The sequence below is a fragment of the Triticum aestivum genome, chromosome 7D, assembly GCF_018294505.1.
Source record: "Triticum aestivum cultivar Chinese Spring chromosome 7D, IWGSC CS RefSeq v2.1, whole genome shotgun sequence".
NCBI classification, from domain to species: domain Eukaryota; kingdom Viridiplantae; phylum Streptophyta; class Magnoliopsida; order Poales; family Poaceae; genus Triticum; species Triticum aestivum.
The window spans coordinates 190,233,524-190,256,140 of record NC_057814.1 but is presented as its reverse complement, the minus strand read 5'-3'; the positions used below and the strand labels follow the sequence as shown (position 1 = coordinate 190,256,140).

Here is a 22,617-nt window from a genome sequence, read left to right as displayed (position 1 = left end):
CCTCATCTTGTCGATATATCGATGAAATGATCCAAGGGTTACTTAGAGCCTCATTTTGTCGATATATCGATGAAATTACCCAAGGGTTACCTAGAGCCATAATAACAAGCCAACATCATAACTTGACACAAATAGAGAGGCTTAAGTATAGTGCATCATATAGATTCATAGATTAGAGTACCATATCACATCATCATGAAACTAGATCCAACATCATAGCAATTACTAGTTTAGCTAGATTACAGTACCATAACTTGTTGCCAAAATAGATCTTAGCAATTACTAGTTTAGCCAAATCACATCATAATCAAGGTTTGCCATAAGATTTCAACATCAGTTCCCATAAGCATAGAAATAGTCTTTCAGCCTGCTGGGTTGCTTTCTTTGTCTTGGTGGCAAGAATGGTGCTGCTGTGGAAGCTGCAGCTGTTGAACCTCTTCTGGTGGTTGCAACTGATGAAGCTCTCCTACTTGCTGCAGCTGAAGAAGCTCTCCTGGTAGTAGTTGAGCTGGCTGCCCTTGTTGCTGCACCTGTAGTTGAAGAAGCTGACCTTGGTGCTGGAGCAGTTGAAGAAGCTACCCTTGGTGTTGGAGCTATTGAAGAAGCTGCCCTTGTTGCTCCCCTGGGTGCTCCACTTGTTGATCCCCTTGGTGGTGTTGCTGCCTTGCTTCCTTGTGTGCTACCCTCCTCTGTGTTGTTTGGCTGCATGTAAGAATTGTAGCAAGTTAATACATTCAACTATTAGAAAACAAAATGAATGACAACTAGTACAAACCTGATGCTTGTTCTTTCTCATTGCTAAGCCTAGTTTTAGAGTTTGTTTGCATGATGTGTATCTGTGACCTACAAGCTGGCAGTTGCTGCATGTAATTGAAGCCATCCTAGATGTATCTTTGGGTGCTGGTGGCTCAAACTGGCTCCTTCTCCTCTTGGTTTGCTGCTTCCCTGGCTTATCCTTGAACACTGGAGGTTCTATGTCTCTGGTTTTGGTCTTGGGCCACAGATCTTGTCCTGGTACAGGGAATATGATGGGGTTGTATGCTGCCAGATACATTGGCTTTTTGAAAAAGTCATGTACAAAGTCTTCAGACCTCAGTTTGGCTTTGGTGATAGCTGATTGCATGGGACTATAGTCATGTCCCATTTCCTGCACCCACATGTCCTATGCTGCAGGTTAACTGAATAAGTTCTCTCATTGCTTGTCACTTGGTAGATATTTGGCCCAGCCATCAATGCTTGACAGTTCCTAGAATTTTTCTTTGCTTCTTCAAGCAACTCAGCATATGTTGGGCATATATACCACTTGGCTACCTCTGTCTTAGTCCTATTTCCATTGAACCTAACCATCAACTTAGTCCTGATTGCATCTATCATGGTCTTTACTGGTTTGCCCCTCACATCTAATATCATCTTGTTAAATACCTCACTAATATTATTGACAACTAGGTTAGTTTTGCAATTGAAGTCCATTGCAAATCTAGCCCAAGAAGCTCTAGGAACTTTGTTAAGCCAAGCCCAAGCAGCCTTACACTCTTTTTTAAGAGCATCCATTGCAGCAAGATGGTCATGTTCAGTATAAGAGTAACTAGCTTTATCCATGTACTTCTTTAATTTTGACCCCCTAAAACCAGCAGTCTGAAAGTTTTGATAGATGTGTCTAAGGCAGAATCTATGTGGGCAGTTGGGGAATACATTGTTTGCAGCTTTAAGAAGGCCCTGTTTGGAGAAATCACCATAATCACAACCAAGCAATTATGAACTAAGCAATTATGAACTATGCAATTATAAACTAAGCAATTAGTAAGCAATGTATATTATCAAATACAACTAAACATGGGAATTACCTTCTGTCTATCAGAGATTATGGTGTAATAACCAAATCTCCCTGATTCTCCACCAATTGCTATCTTCAGTTAAGATAGAAACCAAGTCCAACTGTTTGTGTCTTCTTTGTCCACAACTGCAAAAGCAATGGGATATATGTTATTATTCCCATCCCTTCCTGTGGCAGCCAGAATTTGTTGGCCAGTAGACAGCTTGATGAAGCATCCATCCACACCTGCAATGGCACACAACACAAGTTAGGAACAAGGCATTCAAATAAGGCAAAGTAAACAAAGTAAAGTAATCACCTATGAATGGTCTGCATCCATTCAGAAATCCTTCCTTGCAAGCATTCAAACAGATGAACAAACCATGGAATCTTGGATTTATGCTTGGATGCTCCTTTAAGAACTTAGTAGTGACAATGCACCTACTACCTGGATTTGTGTCCAAGATAGCCTGCAAGTAATCCCTGATCCTAGTATACTGCCCCCTCTGATCTCCTTGCACCATCTTAACTGCTTTGTTCTTAGCCCTGTAGGCCATATGAGTGCTGATCTCAACTCCATACTTGCTCTTCAGATTTTGCATTATTGTAGTTATTGATGTGTTCAAATCTGTTCTTATTGCTTCTAACACCTCATGTGTGACCCACTTGGTAGTCACCTTGGTGCTCTCTGCTACAGCTGGACATGTGTGCAAAAAATTTGCATTTCTAATGCAAAATGTGCTCTCATTTGCCAACACAGAAGCTGCAATGAAGAAAGGGCAATGTTCATGTCTGCAAATAGCTATTATTCTGTCATTGCAGTTCCTATGAAACTGATAGTTTCTGTTTTGAGCTATGTGGAATGTGAGAAGTGCCCTTCTAAATTGGTAAACATTTTCAAAACAAAGCTTCTTTACAAACTGCATCTCTGGGCTCTCTCTATCCTCAGCATACCAGATTCTTGGTTTGGGTTTTTTGGCCCTACTCTTCTGGCCAAGCACAAAAGCTAGGGGTACTGCCCCATCATCCTCCTCCTCCTTCAAATCAGCAGGATTTGGATCCTCATCAGATGATGGTACCCAAACATCCTGAAATTCTTGCTCCAAACTTGCATGTGATCTACTAGTTGGCCCCTTTCTTACTTTCAACTTCTTCCTCTTTTCCCCTTGTGGTACCACCTCCTCTTCAATTTCCTCATCCTCTCCATGCTCCTCATCCTCTCCATGTTCCTCATGCACTACCTCTTCTTCTAGCTCATAAGGTTCTTCAACATCAATGTCACCTTCAAAGAGTAAAAATGGGTCATGTCTCTGCCTCCTCATCTCAGCCATCCTAGCCATGAAATCCTCATCTTGCTCCAAGTCAGAGTCATCTTCAGTTAGTAAAATAGGAAGTTTTCTTTTAATTGCCTCCACCCTCTCAACACTCTTCTTATGCTTCTTATACCTCTGTATTTTATTCCTCCTCTTAAGCTCCATAGTTCTTTCCAACTCCTCTTGCTCCAAATCAACATCTCCTGCATTTCCTTGATCCATATATATATCTTTGTGCATAAACAGATGTGTGCTCTGCTCTGTGGAGTAAAATTGTATTGGTTGTGCCTCCTGCTCATCAACTTGTGCAACTCTCCTTGTTTTTTTAGATGGTGACCTGTACACCACACCTTCATCACCGACCTCATACACAGTCCTCTCTCCAACGCTACCTATAGGAACCTGCTCCTCACAAACATGACCTATGTTTAAATCTCCAGGTCTGGGCTCACTACCCCTAACTACTGTCAGATTAACTATGGTCTGATCTCTGTTGGCAATGTGGTCTAACATCTCATCAACCTTGTCATCATCACAGATCTTTTCCAAACCAGCTACATCCAAGCCAGCATCCCTAATAAAGTACATGTAGTCATCCTCTCCATAGCCTGCTATCTCTATTAGTGCTATTAGATTCAGAAATGTTATGTCTGAAACACACATGGTCCTTTCCAAATTGTTCCTGTCATGAAAGTGGAGCCTAACTTCCCACACATCATCACACAAACTACAAAGCAAAGAAGCTACACATCAATTTCTATGCATACATTTCTAATAATTAAAATCAGTAACAAACTGAAGTATTACAGTGCACAAAAAAATAATTAGCACACATACAGTTTCAATGCACTGACTACACTATATACAGTGCATATTCAGTTAACTGAAGTTAACTAAAATATTGCAATTAGTGGGTGAAACTGATACATATCCAGTTAACTGAAATCTTTTGAACACACTGAATAAATTTAGTTAAGTTCATACACTGAAGCAAATTCATTTAACTTCATACACTACCCCAAATCCAGTTAACTTCAGACGCTGATAGAATTCAGTTAACTATTGACAGTAAACAATATTCAGTCAATTGAAAATCTATTGTACACTGAGAAAATTCAGTTAACTTCATACACCGAAGCACATTCATCTAACTGATAGGATACATATCAGAGGTTAGACTACAAACAATAATGATCTACAGTTCATTCAAATCGAAGCCTAACTATTGAACTATGAGAAATTGAACCCTAACCCTAGAATCGACAGTAAAGGAGGGGGACAACTTACTCGACGCCGCCAAATCCAGAAGCCCATTGATGGCTACCCGTCGGAGTAGCTTGCACAGCACGGGCAAGAGCGCCGGCGGCGCAGTACTCCAGCGAGGGCGACGGCGCTCTCCTCTTCGGGGCCCGACTAGGGTTTGAGCTGCCGCACACCTCCTCCACTTGGTTTGATTCGCCGCCGCCAAGCAACCCTCCGCTGCAGCCTCCATCCACTCCCCCGCCGGCGGCATCCACTCCCCCACCGTCGTCAGGGCTCGCCGTCGCCATGGAGCACGGGGAGAAAGAGAGACAGGGGAGAGTAGAGTGGGGAAAGGGGGAGAATGAAGTGGATAAGGGACCCGTGCCGGTTTTGCCCTAACGGCGCCGTCAGACGGTGTGAGCTCGTGGGCGTTACGCCACGTCCTCAAAAACGGGCCCCACCTGTCATAATAGAGGTTAAAATGCCCAAACAAACGGTTAGTTGTTTTCTGCAAATGATTAGGCCCAAAATCAGTGTTTTCTGGCGCAAAATCGTAGGAGTCTTTTCTGCAACCCTAGGCTTCAATGTGTTGGTTTTCTGCAATTCACTCGCGCGCCCACGATGTGCGGCGCCACTGCGCTCTTGATGGCTCTCTTGCTAGTGCCGGTGATTCCCGTGGCAGAAGCTGCTCGAGTTAAGGTGCAGGCGCTGAATACCCGGGGCGGTACCTACAATGGCAGCACCACCGTTGGCCGAAAGCAAGAAGCCATGGGAAGCGGTGGAGATGGTGGAGGCGAGGGGAGTAGCGGCGGCAGTTCTTGGGGATACGGCTGGGGGTGGGGGTGGGGATGGGGCACTGAGGGCGGCGGTGGAGGCGGTGGAGGAGGAGGCGGCGGAGGAGGTCGCGGCGGTGGCAAGGGCACCAGGCCGGGGTGGCGCGGAAACGGAAGCCGGCCGGGGGCGGCGCGCGCGAGGAGAGCGCGGCACCGGCCCAGCTACAGCTCGAGCATGTACGCGCGTTGCACGGCGCCGGGGAGGTGCCGGGGCATGAAGCTGCTGTGCCCGATGCAGTGCGACGGCCCTTGCTTCTACGACTGCGATGCCAACTGCAAGGCGCACTGCCGATTCTAGCTCCCTCCCATGCTTGTACCTGAGCGCCGGCCGTTACCACTCACGCGCGGTTTGTTTGTTGGATTGGAGAGGATGCGTCGCTGCATGGCTGCCATGCAGTGTGACGTGTTCTTGTTCTCTGATTTGTTTTTTTTTTCGGCAAAGAGGAGTTTTATTCCAAAATTATAGGATTACAATCTACTGGCAAGAGATCCTCGATACATGAAGGGCCTCTCTGAAGCCAAACAGCAGTGCATGATTTTGTACTGCTATAATTAGCCAGACAATCTGCTACCCTATTTTGATCCCTATAAATCTTCTGGGGAATAAACTCCCTCTCCTCCATCAGGGCCTTGATCTCAGCTATCAAGTGCCCATAAGCTGAACGTGAGAGATTCTCATTTGATAAGATGGACAGAGCCTCAATTGAATTTGACTGGACGATCACTTGCAGTTCTGTGTGTTGGAGAGCTAAAGCTATGCCTTGCATAAGCGCATGGATCTCCGCTTCTAGAGCATCATTGCATCTGAATAAAACCCTCAGCAAAGATGACGAACCGTCATGACGTCGTACCACCATACCAGTCGCTACGGAGCCATCATGAACAAAAAAAGAACCATCCACCGAGAGTGCCGCCTGGCCCACTGGAGGAGGAGGCCATGGCACACACTGTCCGCTACCGATAGGTTCCGGAGTCCGGACCTCCAACAGGGTCATTTTACCTTTGATAATCTCTTCGGTGCTATATCTCCGAGCAAGATCTAGGGATTTTAGATAACTGACAAAGAAATCAACACTTATTTCCAATGGAGGAACTACCTTGCCATGTGCTATATCTGACCTGAGACTCCAAATACGCCAAATAAGTAAAATAACCATGTCACGAACTTGATCAGAACATCCAGATAGAACATGTAACAGCCACTCCTTGCCATTGTCTATCAGTTGGTGCGTTGCCGGTAGCAGCCAGAACTCACGCATGGCCTCCCAAAGGGCCCTTGCATGGCCGCATGTAATTAAAGCATGGAAGGAGCTCTCCACTTCAAGGCCACACGCAGGACATGTTCCACGATTTGAGATATGTCTAGTCACTTTGCATTCATTTGTTGCTAAGGCCCCAGCCGCAACCTTCCAGGCAGTGACCCGCATCTTGAGCGGGACTTTCGCTCGCCAGATACATGACCATGGAGAACGCTCACCACCTGGGCAGGTACTGGAAGCACCACCTGCAAAATTATCGTCGTGTTCATGTGTAGCCAGCCGGTAAGCACTCTTCACACTAAATCTCCCATTCTTTTCAGGCCCAGGCAAGAAAATCATGACCATTCCTAGGCGAAGTCAGAATTTTCAAAATATTATGTACGTCCATAGGCCAAAAATGCTCCTCAAGTCGCTCTATATTCCATGCACCATTAGTATCAAGAAAATCAGAATCAGTTTCGCTTAGGCGTAACCGGCCGGTAATCATGGCCACACGGAATCCATGGATCGCGCCATGCTTTAATCACAGCACCATCCCCCACTCTTCATATAATACCCTTCTTAACCAGATCCAGGCCATAAACAATACCTTTCCATACTGCCGATGAGTTCGCCGGAAACATAGTATCAAGAATATTACCGTTCGGATAATACTTGGCCTTTAGAAGGCGGGCACACAAACTATCAGAGGAATCAATTAAATGCCAAGCCTGTTTAGCCAACATAGCTTGGTTAAATGCTCTCATGTCTTTGAACCCCATGCCGCCTTTTGATTTCGGCAGAGTCATTTTGTCCCACTTTAACCACGTCATCTTCTTCTTGCCATTCTCAACACCCCATCAATATTGACGCATCAGTCGGATTAGCTCGTCACATACTGACGCTGGTAATCAAAAACACTCATGACATAACTGGGTATAGCTTGCGCCACTGACTTAATCAAAATCTCCTTATTACGAGAAGACATATATTGTTCACTCCAATCCACCAACCTCTTCTTCATATTAGACTGAAGCGTCTCAAATCTTCCTTTATGCATTCTTCCTTCTGGAACCGGCAAGCCTAGATATTTCGTTCTCTGATTTGTTAGTGTGCCAGCGTCTCGGCTGCGTTTCCTTTTCGTTCCTTCGGTAATTCGGTTATGTAGTGTGTTTACTTTGGGATCAGTCGGCTTGTGTTTCCATAATAGAAGTACTGGCTCAAAAATGCATCTTTTTTTTAGGTCTCATTGGTCGGTTTGTCCACACCCGTAAGGAATCCTATAGAGATACACACTCTGCTGTTTATCTCAACATGCAGCTATCATCACTATGAAAACAATCGACCAATAGGTCCTTTGCCTAGAGCCGGGGACAAAGCACTCAGCAAATACACAGCCATATCGGCAGGCATAAAACCATATGCATCGCATATATCCATACAAGCTATCAATTTGTCAATTACCGCAACAATTACTTGCCCATATCCAACAAGTCACAGAAAAATAAGTTCAAAAAGCATACAAAGTTCCTTAGGTTTGACACCCTGTATGTCTCGTTAAGGCGAGTAAATAGCATAAAACTACTACTTTACGGGCTAGGGTTTCAAAAAACTACTGATTTTTAATTTTTCGCTGATAATTACCAAGTCAGGGGTTGGCTGTTTCAAAAAACTCTAATAACTCGTTGCTGGCGATTTAAACCGTTTTATGACAGGTCAGACCCACTCCTAAACAATTCGTTTGTTTGACCGTTTTGTTTGACCGTTAACTTACATGTGGGACCCACATGTAAGTTCTCTCTTCTTCCTCTTATCTTTTGTTCTCTTCCTTCTCCTCCTGACCAAGCCCAAGCTCCACCACCCGCTGCCGCTGCACGCAAACCAGGGCCGACCGCGGGAAGGAGCACCGTGCGGAGGACCAGCCGCCACCCAGGAGCACGGGCCGCCACCAACCGCTCGCCATGGCCAGGGGGCAGGGACTCGGCCTGCCGCGTCCAGGGGCATGGGCTGCCGCCATCCTTGCGCCATGGCCAGGGCCGCCGCCAGCCGAGCTCCATGGCCACGGGCTCAGGTCGCCGCGCCCAGGAAAGGGAGAAAGAGAGAGAGGCCGTGCGGCGGGGGAGCTCGCCGGCAGGAGGAGGCCGCGGCCGCCACACATGCTGGAAGGGAGCTCTGCGGCGGCGCGCATCGGACGCGCGACGGGAGGGATCTCCGCAGCGGCGCCATGGCTTCTGGCCTGCGCGCTCTTTATGGCGGCTGCTGGCCGGCGGGCGCGCTCCTCTTGATCTTGAGCACGGGAGGGCGCGCACCGAGGAGCAAAGGCCTGATTGCTTTTTTTATAAAAACAGTCAGGGACCCGATTGCTTTTTTTAAAAAGTTATAGGGACACAATTGCTTTTCTAAAAAACTTACAGAAATACTGACATGTGGACCCTACATGTAAGGTAACAGTCAAACAAACGGTTCTCTTACGTGCGGGTCCCAACTGTCATAATCGCGATCAATTTTAAAGCATCGAGTGATTAGGGGTTTTTTGAAACAGTCAACCCTTGACTTGGTAGCTATCAGCGAAAAATTAAAAACCGGTAGTTTTTTGAAACCCTAACCTGTAAAGTAGTAGTTTTATGTTATTTACTCCATTAAGGCGCTATATTCTGTGCAAGGTGACGTTTCCGTATTTTTTTAGAAAAGGAGGTTAAAACCCTCCGCCTCTGCATCAATGGATGCATATAGTCATCTTTATTAATTATTTCATAAAGGTCTGACAGAAACATACATCAAACCACTCGAAGCCTTCACTCACACCTACAAACTCGATAATATGGAGTGCTCTCACTTCCCGTATCTAAAACTGGTGTCATCATCGATTCATCCACATAACGTATCGGAACGAACAGCCGGTGCAGTAGATCTAAAGCGTACACCACATGCACACGTTTTAGAAGCCGCCATCATCATCGGACCGCTGACCCATCTTCAGGGGAGAAATCCGCATCATCATTGCCAGTTCGGCCATCCTCGACGCCACCACGGCACCCAACGGCGCCACCACCCTATGCTCGTCCATCCAGAAACAAAGACTCTGAAAGATCTGTCGTGTATAGCACCTGCCGACCAGGCATGACATAGCGTAGCACCTGTCGGCCAAGCATGACTTGACATCTCCACTGAAGCTCCGTGCAAAACGAAGCCACTCCACCTCCTGCCTCTGTCTTCCAGCACTGCTCCACAAACAATGCTCACAAGAGAGGTGACGTTTCCGTATAGCAAGGTATATGTTGTGACTTGTAAATTTTGCTCCGCAACTCTGGTCTTCAATAATCATTGTGCGCGTGTGCACGTATATGTTATACTCTGTAGATGTTGAAGTATTTTCACAACAAAACTACGTGTGCCACTTTAGTGCGTACGTGTGTAACCAGATATTTTGTATACGTACACAACACGGTACATAAGCAAATTGGTCGATTTCAATATAACAGGACGTAATCGACCAATGAATCCGATAATTAATTCAAGGCTGCACAGAGATAGACAATCTCTACTTTGTTAGCTGATCTTGGTTGCCAAGTGGTTCCACACACTCTCGATCATACGTACTCAAGGCCGCGGATAAATGTCAATGCCCCGTTCTGGGTGGCACTAGCTAATAATCAAGTCTGACAACGAGATATACCAATGCTCGGCCTGGTTCGATCATACCCTAGCTAACAGCCAACCGTAGCGTTACATGGAGTTATTGAAGGTTGAAACTTTCGCCCCCGTCTATTAACTCGACGAGATAGGCGTGCATGCATGCCTTGCCTCGTCTATAAATACGGCAATTCTAGCAGGGATATCATCTCATCCTAAGCTAGCTATTATAACCCGATCAATCTGGTCGTCAGCAATGGCGGTCAAGTCTCTAGTTCTTCTCGGTGTCGTAATAGCCTCGCTCCTACTTCTCTCCCAGGATGTAGCACATGCTAGAGAGCTCATTGATGCTAAAGGTTTGTCAAACATGCTCTCTCTCTCTCTCTCTCTCTCTCTCTCTCTCTCTCTCTCTCCATGGAGGCCTCCAAATGCAAAATTCATGAAAATTCATATTTTTACATTCAAAAAATTCAAAAAAAATACAGAGATAGATGAAGGCATGGTGCAGAAGTGTGTAAATTTTCAGGACGAAATATGTTGAAATGAGGGCTGTGCAAAAAAGAAAAATCTGGAGTTTTTTAACACATGATACTATTCATCCTCCCACCATAAATTTGCCTTTTTGTACAAATCACATTTCAACGTATTTCATTCTGAAATTTTACACACATACGCCTCACATCATTGTTTACTTCCACACACAAAAGTCAGATTTTTTTGGAACCAAAATTTTCGAATTTTGATAATTTTTTTCAAAAATTTGGCCTCCATGGAGGTCGAGAGCCAAAATGCCATTCTCCAAATTAAGTCACTTCCATGAACATAGTACAGTACCTCAAGCAATGTTCACTAAGCGACTGTATGTATGCAGAGTCTGAGGAGAAGAATGTAAAACCTGCAGGAGGGCCGGGCCTGAAGGACGAGAAATGGGGAGGTGGAAACAAGCATTATGGAGGGTATGGGAATGGTGGGGGGTACGGTAATGGTGGAGGGTATGGAAACGGTGGTGGATATGGAAACAATGGGGGAGGCTATGGAAATGGGGGGTATGGAAACAATGGTGGAGGATATGGGAGTGGAGGTGGATACCAACATGGTGGAGGATACGGAAACAATGGTGGTGGGTATGGTGGAGGATACGGAAATTCTAGGCATGGTGGCGGTTATGGCGGTGGAGGTTATGGACCCGGATATGGTGGCGGTTATGGTCATCCAGGCAACGGTGGTGGATTTGGCGGCGGCGGCTATGGTGGAGGATACGGTGGTGGCGGTGGATACGGTGGAGGTGGAGGATATGGTGGTGGTGGCGGGTATGGTGGAGGTGGAGGTTATGGTGAAGGATCCCGTGGTGCCGGCTATCCTTGAGACGGCTATGGTGGAAGAGGTCACAATGAATGAGTAGATATGTATATTTGTTTTAACTAAACATTTGTGTTGATCTGTGATATGCTGCTTGAATAAAAGATTTGTCCTTATGCTCGCATATAGATGTAATGTTGAGAAATCGAGCAAGCAAGCTAGGCTTGTGTTGTCTCCTATGTATGAAAGAGAATATACCTTTTGAATTGATAGTGTTTGGCTTCCTAGATGGGCTTTGGTTACTAACGATAAGATGATTAAGAGACTAACATGTGCACCAAGTGTAGTCTTGGTTTAGTCTTAAAATTAGTTTTAGAACCGGCATCGATGACATCAGATTTGGATTTGAATCCTTGTGGATATCTGAATGTCCACGTGTGTATACATGATGTGGTCCCAGAGTCAATATTTCTTGTCTGACCATATTTTAGGCACAAAATATTTTACGTAGACTCTATATACACTGTTGAAAATTTGGTGTTTGTCAACTGTCTCGATCTTGCGGAGTTTCATATCATGGGCTCTCGGTAAACCAAACCTTTCCCGAGCACCAAACTTGGCAAACGTGGGCACTCGATAGAGGCTTTAGTTCACTGATAGCTGTCAGAAAAATACTCAGCAATGCCAAAACACTCGACCAATACACACTTTGCCCAAGAGCTAGTGGCATGGCACTCAACAACCAGGAACCATGTGGCACAACGTCTGTGGTTGACGGCATTTTTTCTTCTTCCTGTACCATTATTTTGATCCAAAGATTTTTCGGAAAGACACATTGAAATAGAAGCTCTCGAACCTATTCGTTTCTGCACTCCATAGATGGAGTGTTAGCTAGGTACATGTTACTCCGCAAAAAAAAAAGACCTAGGTACATGTTGCAGAATGCCCCAAGCAAGCAACTTGGCAAATATTTTCAAATTTCATTTTTACATACAGAAAACGTTTGACGAGTTCTCTCACAAGGAACATGGTATAGTTTAAAGGCGTTCCCAGGTTCTGACACGTGACCCGCTTTGTCGAATGCCGGGACGCTCGGCAAACAACTATACTAATTTTTTAGCAGTGAAAATCTTTGTCGAGTACCTTTACTAGGAGCTCGCCAAATTACATGTTGGAGTTGACAAAGACAGTCAGGCACCACTACTACCGAGTGTGTTACTCCGTACAGGAGACCTTTGCTGAGTTCACCGCTTGGTAAAAGGTATTTTTTTAATAAAATAATGTTTGTAAAGCCATTCAAAACATAGCCAGCACCACATATACATCACATATAATCCACGCAAGCTAGCAACTTGTCGATTACCATGGCAATCACAACTAGTCCATATACCAACAAGTCACATAACAATATCAAAAGCATATAAAGTTCACAAGCGTCGTACAAGTCACACATAAGATAAGAAACATTGGAAGTTCGAAAGTAGTTCATCGACACAACCTCTCGAAAACATCAACTCCGTGGACGCGGGCTTTGTGATTGTGGGGGAGGAGGGGGGTATGCTTCATAGCCTTGACACTTTCATGAAGCGCCTACAGTTATCTTTGTTACCCTTGTATCATACTGGATGATCGGTTAATATTGGTGGCTATTATGGGAAAGTGGTAACCCTTGAACTCTACCTGGAGCATCTCTCTTGCAGCCACTTCTTCCCGCGGTCGTGCCACCTGTGCGGCCTCGGCCTCCTCCCTTTTCATCCTTTCTTCTTCCAGCTTTGTGGCCCAAATATAGATTGCAATTCAGGAATGTAAAGACATGGGTATGGAAGTTGCAAATCTGGAGTCATGCAATCTCACGTGAATGAGTCGTCGGGTGACTCCTCATGGAGGGACTTGAGCTTGTGCTCGGTGCCTGGATCTGAAATAGTTTGGGATGTGAGAAGGTGGCGACTGCACCTTTGCAAATGAGGTGGCAACCACTCTTCTTCACACCTCCTACCCTCATGACCAACTCTGGATCGGGTGGCTACTACAGAGGATCAACCACGGACCCATGTTTCTCACGGTACACAGTTGTGTACGCATCCATCTTCTCCTTGGTTGAGTCGTTGTAATACCCTGGCCCCCTTTCCCCTATGGCCATGTGCACACGCCCGCATGATGTTGACGTGGCACCCAGGTTGTTGTCTCACTTGCAAGAGAAAGCATCACGATTAATAAACATGTATGCACCTAGAGACAAAATTGACCTTGGAGTTGCACATACCATCTTTTGGTAGCTAACTGCCAGGTTGAGGCCGCCTAGGACATGTGAGAGGCCCTTCATCCACGGTTTCTCCTCCCTTTTTCGTAACGTGTCGCACCTGCCACGCAGGGTCGCACCACATACCCATGAATGTCGTCCAACAATCAGCTGGGATCCATGGCTCCATCATCTAGCTACTCAGACAAAGTACATCATATGACGAATAGAAGAAACAAGAGGCTACTGATGTAAGTAGTACCAAGAAGTGATTTTAATTCCCCTCGTCCTCCAGGGGGCGACATCTCATCTCAGTCGTGTATCACACAATGTGCTCATGTTAGAGAGACGGTTCTTGGAATCTCTCTCTGCCATCAGGCGTGCCTCAACCAGGTGCCCATCCTGGCAGGTAAAGTGTTCCAATAACAATGCAAATAGCAGTTAAATATTTACCAAGCATCGAATATGGACCAATGCAGTGTGAAATGTACTTACCCACATATCTCGATAGATCCGGTCGGACTTGTTGTCACACTCGTCATCCAGGGCGTTGTTGTACTTCTCCCAAGTGAATCCTGGGGACGATTACACCTTGTCATTCAGCTTCACCATGTCGGGGGAGTCCTCCTTCAGAAGAGCACCAATGATGTGGTTCACCTACCGGTGGTGTGAAGCCGCTTGAACGAGTTCCCACTGACTACACAATGAAAATGAAAGTCATATGTCAGCGTTCGAATATTATATGCCAAGAACTTTTAAGGACATCATTTACTTGTCTAAGTAGGGTCAAACGACAGGCTGGTGCTCGGGAGGTGTGGGCTTTGGTACCTCCGACTGACCACACCCAGAGTGCTTCTTCATGCCTGTAGAGCTAGAGGCAGACCCCTCCTCGTCCTCACGCACCATCTCATGCTCCTCCTCGCCAGGAGTGTAGATATCGTGGTCCTCCATGGCAGCGGGTATAGAACCACTTGAGGAAGAGTAGCCACGGTCGCCACTGCCAGAAAGCCTCATTGATTTTACAAGTCACCTGATGCTTGATGAAGCATCTTCTATAAGAAAGACATAACCAAAAGAACACATATTAATATCATCATCACAATAACATGGAAAAATTCAAGAAAATCTCCACATCCCTAGTGTCTTTGAAATAAACAATTCAAATAAGAAGAAACATGGGAAACGAGTTGTCGTGGCACATATCACATACGCAAGCAGATATCATATGCACAAGCACTGTTTAATACTTCATTGCATAAGTAGAGCATGGTACCACATTAACATCATACAAATCTTAATTAAATAGTACATTCACTAATGCACTCCATTACCTACAACATCAACACTACATCTATATCAAACTATCTGGCTAGACTACTCCGATAATGGAGCTCTAGATTGAAGTTGGAGAAGCCGGGTGACGAATAGTCAGAGCAGCAGGACGGGACGTGTAGCGCCCCGAGGCTCACCTCGTGATCATTGGTGGTGGGCCGAATCCATGGCAATGGGTCATCGCTCTCCTTCGTCTCGTCGACGAACTTGTCAAGCTCGGCGAAATACTTATGCTTCTCGACATGACAGCGGGTCATCTCCTAGCGATTAGCCTCGACCTCCCATTCGCCCTTGATAGACTCGAGGAGAGCGTGGTTCTCATCATAGAGTTGTGGTCCACCTGAACAAGTGATGCCAAGTAGTCCTCACTGGCACGTTCGGCGGCAAGCTGCACATGGACCATATAGTCCTCTTCATCCTCATCCGATAAGTCAACCGTAAAGGGAGCATAGTCGTCTATTTTTAGAAATTACTAGATCATCGTTGGCGCGCGTTGCCGCACCCGTCTTTTTAATACGGAATGTTAGGTATTGATGCAATGTTGTGTAGGTATTTTATTTTAAAGTTAACTATATGTAATTATGTACAATTTTATTTTATCTAAAAGTTATAGTAGTTGTAGTGTACATATTATTGTGATTTTTTGCGTATTTGTAGCATAAGATGTTCATTATAATAGACCAAATGCCATTTGCAGGAGGCTAGTATTTTTCTCTCAAGATCATGCATGTCAAGATCCTCTTGGACTTTAGGCCTACAGTGGACACTCCACTTGGCTCGCTAGATGATGTTTTTTTTTACAATCACCACTTTGCCCATAGAATTTGGACTTGAAATATCTACTATTTTTACGACTGGTGAGTAAAAGAATGGCTAACTGCAAACATAAAGATGACAGAATATCAGAACTGATTTGCAATGTGCAATTGAGACACCGAGATTCAGTTTTAAAAAAAGGAAAACATCGACATTAATAGAGAAGCTGATGTGCAAAAGAAAAACAGAGAAACTGCAGACCATTACTGTGCAAAACGTTCAGGTACAAAGTAACTAAAGACTGCTTGCTGCTGGCAAGTGTTGTACGACAACACAAAACAGTACGACAACACAAAACAGTGTTAGTTCTTTGTGACAAAAAAGAGCTCAACACATGGTGTCTCACAACTATTACATTATTACCTGAGGGAAGATCTTATAAGCATTTTTCTTATGTTTCTCAAGCACCAAATCTAAAAGTAGCAAGGGACATGACCGAAGAAGCTCAATCTAATCATCCAACCTCGTGAAGCAGCAGTACCTCCTCTTTAGAATGATGAGCACAATTTGATCTGTTAGAAAGGTCCGTCGTGCATGATGAACTTCTCCAGCTCCAGCTCCTTCCTCGCGTAAATCTTGACAACGTCTGGGAGGTTGGTGTGTGGCTTGTAGTTCCCAAAGAAGGCACCTTTCAAGGTCTTGCCACTGAGGAAGTTCATCAGGTGGGTATTGAATGCCACCTCCTTGTGTGGGACACCCACCAGCCTAACCACGCCCCACCCCTGCACTCAGACTTCATGACTGAGCTCAAAGTAGAAAACACATCAATGCTCAGAATGCTCAAACTACAAGTGTATCGAGAACATACATCATGAAAGCATTCAAAGGCAAATATCATGGCGTCGACGTGGCAAGTGCAATCCACGGCTCTGTTGACTCCAATGTTTGTCATCTCAACAAGCACCAGGAGCATAACTCAATTGCAAGCATTTGATACAATATGGCATCCCGTGAACAAATTAAGAGATAAATGTATGCTCAGGCAGAGAACATAACATACCTCATGCACTGGCTTGGTGTGATCCTTTGGGTTTACAAAGTCGGTGCAGCAAAATTTCTTAGCTGGCTTTTTCGCAAAAGTTAAGTATGTGTCCATAAACAATTATGAAAATGTATATATATTTTGTTTCTGAAGATAGCAATAGACTGTAACTTGTTCTTATTTTGCAGGGTTCAAGTCCTCACTGATAATACTTGATCCCCTATCCATCCTGACCCCTTCCATAGCCTGATCATGTGAAAAGAACATACAACAACGACTGACGTTTATAGGGAATAATTCTCATCAACCTCCAATAGTATATTGTGGTAGATAAAATATCATGTTTCACTTAAAGCAAGGCTTACAACTCCAAGGCTAAAAATCGCCACCCTCAAACCCTTTGCCGTTTTCGCGAGGCATTCTAAATCTGAATATGGTGTTTCATTGGAAAATAATGGCATCAGAACAATCACTGAAGGTAGAGGTCTAGACGAAGACGAATCTCAGTTTCCAGCTGATGGTGAAGTGTGATGGCCCATCACCTATCAGCATGCCCCGGTCGACATTGATCCTGTAGAGGTCACAAACATTATAGTGAGCACATTCCTTGCACTGGCCAATGAACACTGGCAGGACATGGTCATCTGGAATGAACTCGGTCACGCCCTCTTCATTGCTCTCAACAATGTGGCGAGGGAGAAATAACTTGGGAAAGGACTTAGATTAAAAATATATTTAAATGCAACGACTAACAGAACATTAATTGAAACGACACTGCTCCAAATAATCCATAAAATATACAGTTATGTGCATGTGTTTTCTTGGAGAATTACTAATGAGCTAAAGAAGAAAAACACGAGGTCAGGAACACAGAGAGTAGATCCCTGCCGAAGAATATGAAATAATTTTATTTTACAAAGCACGCTTCTAGGAAGCTTGTGTGATGAAGTTGTCGTATGATGTTTCTATCCCATGGCAATAAATATGATGCTTGCTTTTTATTATTAGCTACCAGGAATTTTGATTTTGCTGCAGATTATACCCATTTGTCAAACACCTGATTGCAATAATCGACAAATATGTATATCTGTCATATCATCTGCCATGAATGCCTCGAGGAACTCACTGTTGATTGCTTTCTTCAAAACCCAATGACTTTCTCTCGTTGATCTGCTTCACCTAACAGCGAACGCCGCTTCGCCTAGACCTGCATCGGCGTGCGACCTGGAAGGCCCGAAGCAGCTTTACCACATGGGCTCGCTCCTCGACCGGATGGCGGATGCCCGTGTGAACACATCGGCTCAACCGGCTTGCCTATCCACCCACAACCTGCGACTGCATCGACGGTATTTTCTTTTGCCCGCGGCTCACCAGTTCGCAGCTCGGCTAGTATCTTCCACAGGTGCTTGGAGCAAAGGTCCTAGTCCGCTTCATAAATTAAAACTTGGAGAAGGTATTTCATGTACGCAGCACCGAAAAATGATCATGAAGACATTATTCCTAACTTTTTCTAGTTGGTTCATTCCACACTATTAACAAAACAAAATGATTCCATTACAAAATTTTGAGCAAAGTGAACAATGCAGAACACGCCTAAGAGTATACTGGCATGATGTTACTACAAGCCTACAACCGAATAGAGCATACCATTATATTTTGTAACACCTTATTACCTATTAACAGACGCCATTGCAAAATTATGAGAACGATCTACCATACCTGAACATTAGCTTCCTCCCTAATATCTCATTTGCCTCATCGCACAATGTTTTTACCTGCAACTGGCTCAATCAGTACAGAAGAGAACTCATGGATTCCATGAAATATTTGTAGGGGTTAAGTGAAATACCCGGAGAAGCAAATCTGCATGAGTAGATTGTCACCTTCGAGGAGGGGATTTGACATCAACTTCCATTGGAGGAGAGGACATCACCAGTGGTCATGACCTGCAGATGAGCACCCATCCACCTTGCTCCAGCTCGACTCGTCGAAGGTGACGGGGAGGAATACATTGGCGGCTGGGAAGTCCCCGCCTTGCTCCAGATCGACTCGTCTTCCCATCCTCCCGTGCTCATCCTCTCATCTTTGTCACACCTTCGACCTTCATGGAACAACGGGACAGGGAGGCGCCATGGGGAGGTAGCACAAGGAGCCGGAGGTAAAAAAGGAGGGACAAAGGAGGAGAGGGTTGCGCAATCGCCTAGCTAGGTGCAGAGCGAGCAAGAGGAGGGAAGGGCGCCGCTGCCTGAGATCCCTTCAGCGGCGGCGGCGGCGGCGGTGTCAGGGAAGGGGATGAGGCGCTGCGAGAATGGGTTGGAAGCCTGCAATGCGTAAGGGGTGGAGGCCCAGTTAACCACAGACTTCAAATTTTTCTCCCGGAGTAGCTGCCCTCAAGGACGAGTGGCCCAGTTCGCAAAGTTGAGTTGATCGAACGGCCAGAGATGTCCGAACAGCGAGATCCAAAGGTCAAAATCGCTGATAGCGTGAGAGAGCTGGAAAAGTGTTCAGTTATAATGTATTTAAATTGAGACCAGTTTCATTGAACTAATGAAAAGGTCACCGTATGTAGTTATGAAGAAGATGAATTTATGAGTGAGGCGTTTTGGAGGACGAGCTACCTGACGCTCGTTATCTCGACCAGGCGTTGTGCCGCTGTGATGTGTGCGGCTTCCATTTCCAGTTCCTATACGCAGGGTATTTATGTGGGAAATACACTGGTGCCATGCGCTGGAGTGCTTGGTTTGCACATGAGACCACATTAATGTGGCTGTGCGGCGGGGAGCTGTCGGAAGCGACAGCACATCGAAGCAAGTGGGCGAGGTGTGCTGATGGCCGTGGCCTGTGTCCAAGCAAAGATGTTTGACGCATGAAAAGAAAATGCTGAGCGCGACAAGGGAGTAAAGGGATCGCGCCGGAAAAAAAGAGTCATGCATGCAGATGCAGCTACGTGATGCTCTTGGACAGCTAGTGTGATGCTGAAGCACAATAACGTGTTTTGGTGCAAATCCTTTTCATTAAAACCGTTTTGGTTCAAATCTTTGAACAACATAACACGGTGCTTGACAAATATAAAATTAAATTAAATCAATGAGTTACCTAATGCGTGTAATCAATTTATTAAGATTAAAATAGGATGACACCAGGAAGGGCTGTATTCTTTTTTACATCTTTTTTTGGAAAAAACGTTATCATAAAAATACTAGAGTGCATCTTATTTGCGCTGAGTAAGAAACAATTGGTATTAAGTGTGGTTGGCTTAAGAATTGAAGGGTAATAGTAGTCATACTGATTGCAACCTTTGGCACACAAGAAAGAGAAAAAGGTATCATTCCGTATGTGTGATTTATCGGTAATTAAATTTTGTGCTGTGAGAGTTCCTTGGGGGTTTCACTTCTCGAAAACAATGATTAGTACACAAGAAATGGAATGGCGTCGACATGAGAGGCAATGATGCTATCAGAACTACTTTGCATACACATACATTATGTGTCCGATCACCATGCGAAGCCTAATCAAGTGATCGGCTGCAATTTTATTCTGTGCATGGATGGCTGAATTGCCTTGTCGTATAATAATCGTATGCATGGTGACCTATGCGTGATGGCTCAATTGCATCGAAAACTTAACAAGGATGCATTGTTCAATTGGTAAGGGAATTCTTACTACTCGGTGATGGTCGTACTAGGGATGTGGTTGTTTTTAAATTAAATGGCTTATATAAAAGTCAAACAATTCGAATGCAATTTTTGTTAATGTGTGAAAATTTGATCGTAGACTGGATGAGTTAAGTGTACATGTGAGTTTGGTCGGTGTCTACTCATTTGTGTATCACATGCGGGCTAGCCGCACCTATATCCTCTTGCATATCATGTTAACGACGTTAAAAAGGGACATGATTTTGTGAGGAAGTCAATACAAAAACAATTCCAATTATCCATAATTTGGCTAGTTTTTATTGACATTCTGGAGTGGTTCGTGAATCCAATGCCTCTTCATCCTGAATATCAAAGTAGGACGAACGAACCGGCCTCCGCAGATATCTTTGCTTCAGGATAAAACTTTGCAATGGTGCACCGGTGGCATCGAACAACGGTGTGCACAAAGACATTTCCATCGGTGTCACTGGTTTGTTTACTCGCTGGAGAGGGAGGGTAGTAATGACACCTAGCTATGTGTGCGTGGAAAATTGTAGTGCTGTAAAAATGGTCCATGTTCGTGTGTCTCGCGTGGCACCTTTCAACATGACTAGTGGCTGGGGCGCCACCTGAAGCGGTACAGTGCGCACTAATCAAGCTAGCGCATTTGTTAACGTGTCGACAGTTCGAATGAGCGACAATGGTTAAAAATATAATACAGAGAATAGAACTGCAGTAGAAGAGTGTTCATTCATAAAGCAGAGCAAGCAAGTAGTTTCATCTATGCTGATAGCTTAACAGAGATTTGACAATCTTACAAAGTGGATGACTGATCACAAAGACACATTCATCGGTTCAAATCAAAGTTCAGCGGTCTCCAAAAGATGGGCGATCTCCAAAATAGAGGCAGAGTTCCTCGGATCATCACAACGCAGGCATCACAAGTTTTGGAGAGAAACTAGATACATGGATCATATAGGTGCGTCTAGAGACGATGAACAGTGAGACTGCATCACTAGTTTACTGACCGGCTCATATTGGCTTCACAGACCTGCTCCTATTGGCATTTTATCAAACTGGACTATCATCGAGACATACGTCACCACCATGAAGTACTGGCACGCTCAATAAGAGGTTCCTGACTCAGAGCCGTGACCTCAGGCACCTCACCACCATGCCGAAACCCAGACATCGGGATGGTCCTCTACAAAGGAGAGAGCATCAGCACAATCATGTTAGACCTTGCACCGCCTGTACAATGAGAATATCATTATGATTCTCCATAGCATGAGTTTCCAAGAATATGAAAATAAATCTTACATCAATTTCTTCTTAGATCTGAAGAGCTCCCTAAATCATAAGAGATCAAGTACTGTACCAAACACACACAGGTACATGAAGATAGGATTGATAGATAGTGAACAGTAGCTAACCTCTAACCATCTCCGAGCCCTCTCTTGGACACTGTCCCCCATAGTGTGCAACCACCACCTTTCAGCAATTTATCAAATGTCATTCGCTTTTTAAATGCTACTCTTTGTAAAGTAAAATCGGCAATCCTGCAAACAACATTGCAGAGACCACCAAAATATTGGCAAACTGAGATACAGTATGTATTTGATGTTTAGTTACTACAAATTTAGAGCCTAATGACATCAGTTTTTTTTAGAAAAAATAGAATAACAACGACAGCGGTAAGGTCATACATGTGCGCACGATAAAGTACATTTGCGTGAGTTGCAAGCATTGGTGCATGGTGTTGGAGATAGATGGCTGATCTCGATTCATTTACACGTTTTGAGAAGTCTTCCTAATAATTTGTTATACGCAGAATTCAATAAAAGAATAGACAAGTTGATGACTCTTGCAAACAGTATAGGCAAACAAAAATCAGACAATTAGTCAAAATGTATTGTTGTCTAATTATCTTAAGTTTCAAGCAATAAATTCTTTGTAACTCCTGAACATACAAAAATAAATAGCCTTTGGCAGTCAAAGAAACATAGACATGTGTAATCAGAGGGCTTAAATTGTTACCTGATCATAGAGCATTCTTTTTTCTCCATCCTTTAAAGTCTACAGAGAAGAGGCCGAACTGTATATATCAATACTATTCAAAGTTGTGGTTGATTTGTAGCAACATTACCAATAATGATGAAAATCCTTTGGCATCATCAACACCATCAATTCTCAAGCAAGAACCCTGGCTCAAGTAATTATATATGTGTGAGATGCAATGATA

The 22,617-nt window shown here is 44.5% G+C and overlaps 2 protein-coding genes and 1 long non-coding RNA gene across 10 annotated transcripts; 1 reads left to right on the top strand and 2 right to left on the bottom strand.

The window, feature by feature from the left end:
• Positions 1–10,228: 10,228 nt before the first annotated feature.
• LOC123168095 (ctenidin-1) lies at positions 10,229–11,658 on the top strand. The gene is made up of 2 exons (XM_044585960.1): positions 10,229–10,428; positions 10,944–11,658. Exons 1-2 carry the CDS (start codon positions 10,329–10,331, stop codon positions 11,435–11,437), a joined length of 594 nt encoding a protein of 197 aa, XP_044441895.1. The 5' UTR covers positions 10,229–10,328; the 3' UTR covers positions 11,438–11,658.
• Positions 11,659–12,758: 1,100 nt separating this feature from the next.
• Positions 12,759–15,195, bottom strand: LOC123169020 (uncharacterized). Its single transcript, XR_006484614.1, has 5 exons — positions 15,080–15,195; positions 14,439–14,662; positions 14,106–14,307; positions 13,635–14,012; positions 12,759–13,559 (listed from the first exon to the last, which is right to left on the bottom strand). It is a non-coding gene; the product is annotated as an uncharacterized lncRNA (long non-coding RNA).
• Positions 15,196–15,941: 746 nt separating this feature from the next.
• Positions 15,942–19,086, bottom strand: LOC123169019 (alcohol dehydrogenase 3). 8 transcript variants are annotated; one of them, XR_006484608.1, is made up of 4 exons: positions 18,590–19,084; positions 17,867–18,515; positions 16,567–17,311; positions 15,942–16,480 (listed from the first exon to the last, which is right to left on the bottom strand). XR_006484608.1 is itself a non-coding variant. In XM_044586879.1 (3 exons), exons 1-3 carry the CDS (start codon positions 16,852–16,854, stop codon positions 16,274–16,276), a joined length of 387 nt encoding a protein of 128 aa, XP_044442814.1. In that variant the 5' UTR covers positions 16,855–17,860; the 3' UTR covers positions 15,942–16,273. The 8 variants fall into 8 exon arrangements, 1 of the variants encoding a protein (XP_044442814.1); XR_006484609.1 differs by having other exon boundaries at positions 15,942–16,650; positions 16,759–17,311; XR_006484612.1 differs by having other exon boundaries at positions 15,942–17,311; positions 17,867–18,160; positions 18,460–18,515; positions 18,624–19,084.
• Between the last annotated feature and the right edge of the window lie 3,531 nt (positions 19,087–22,617).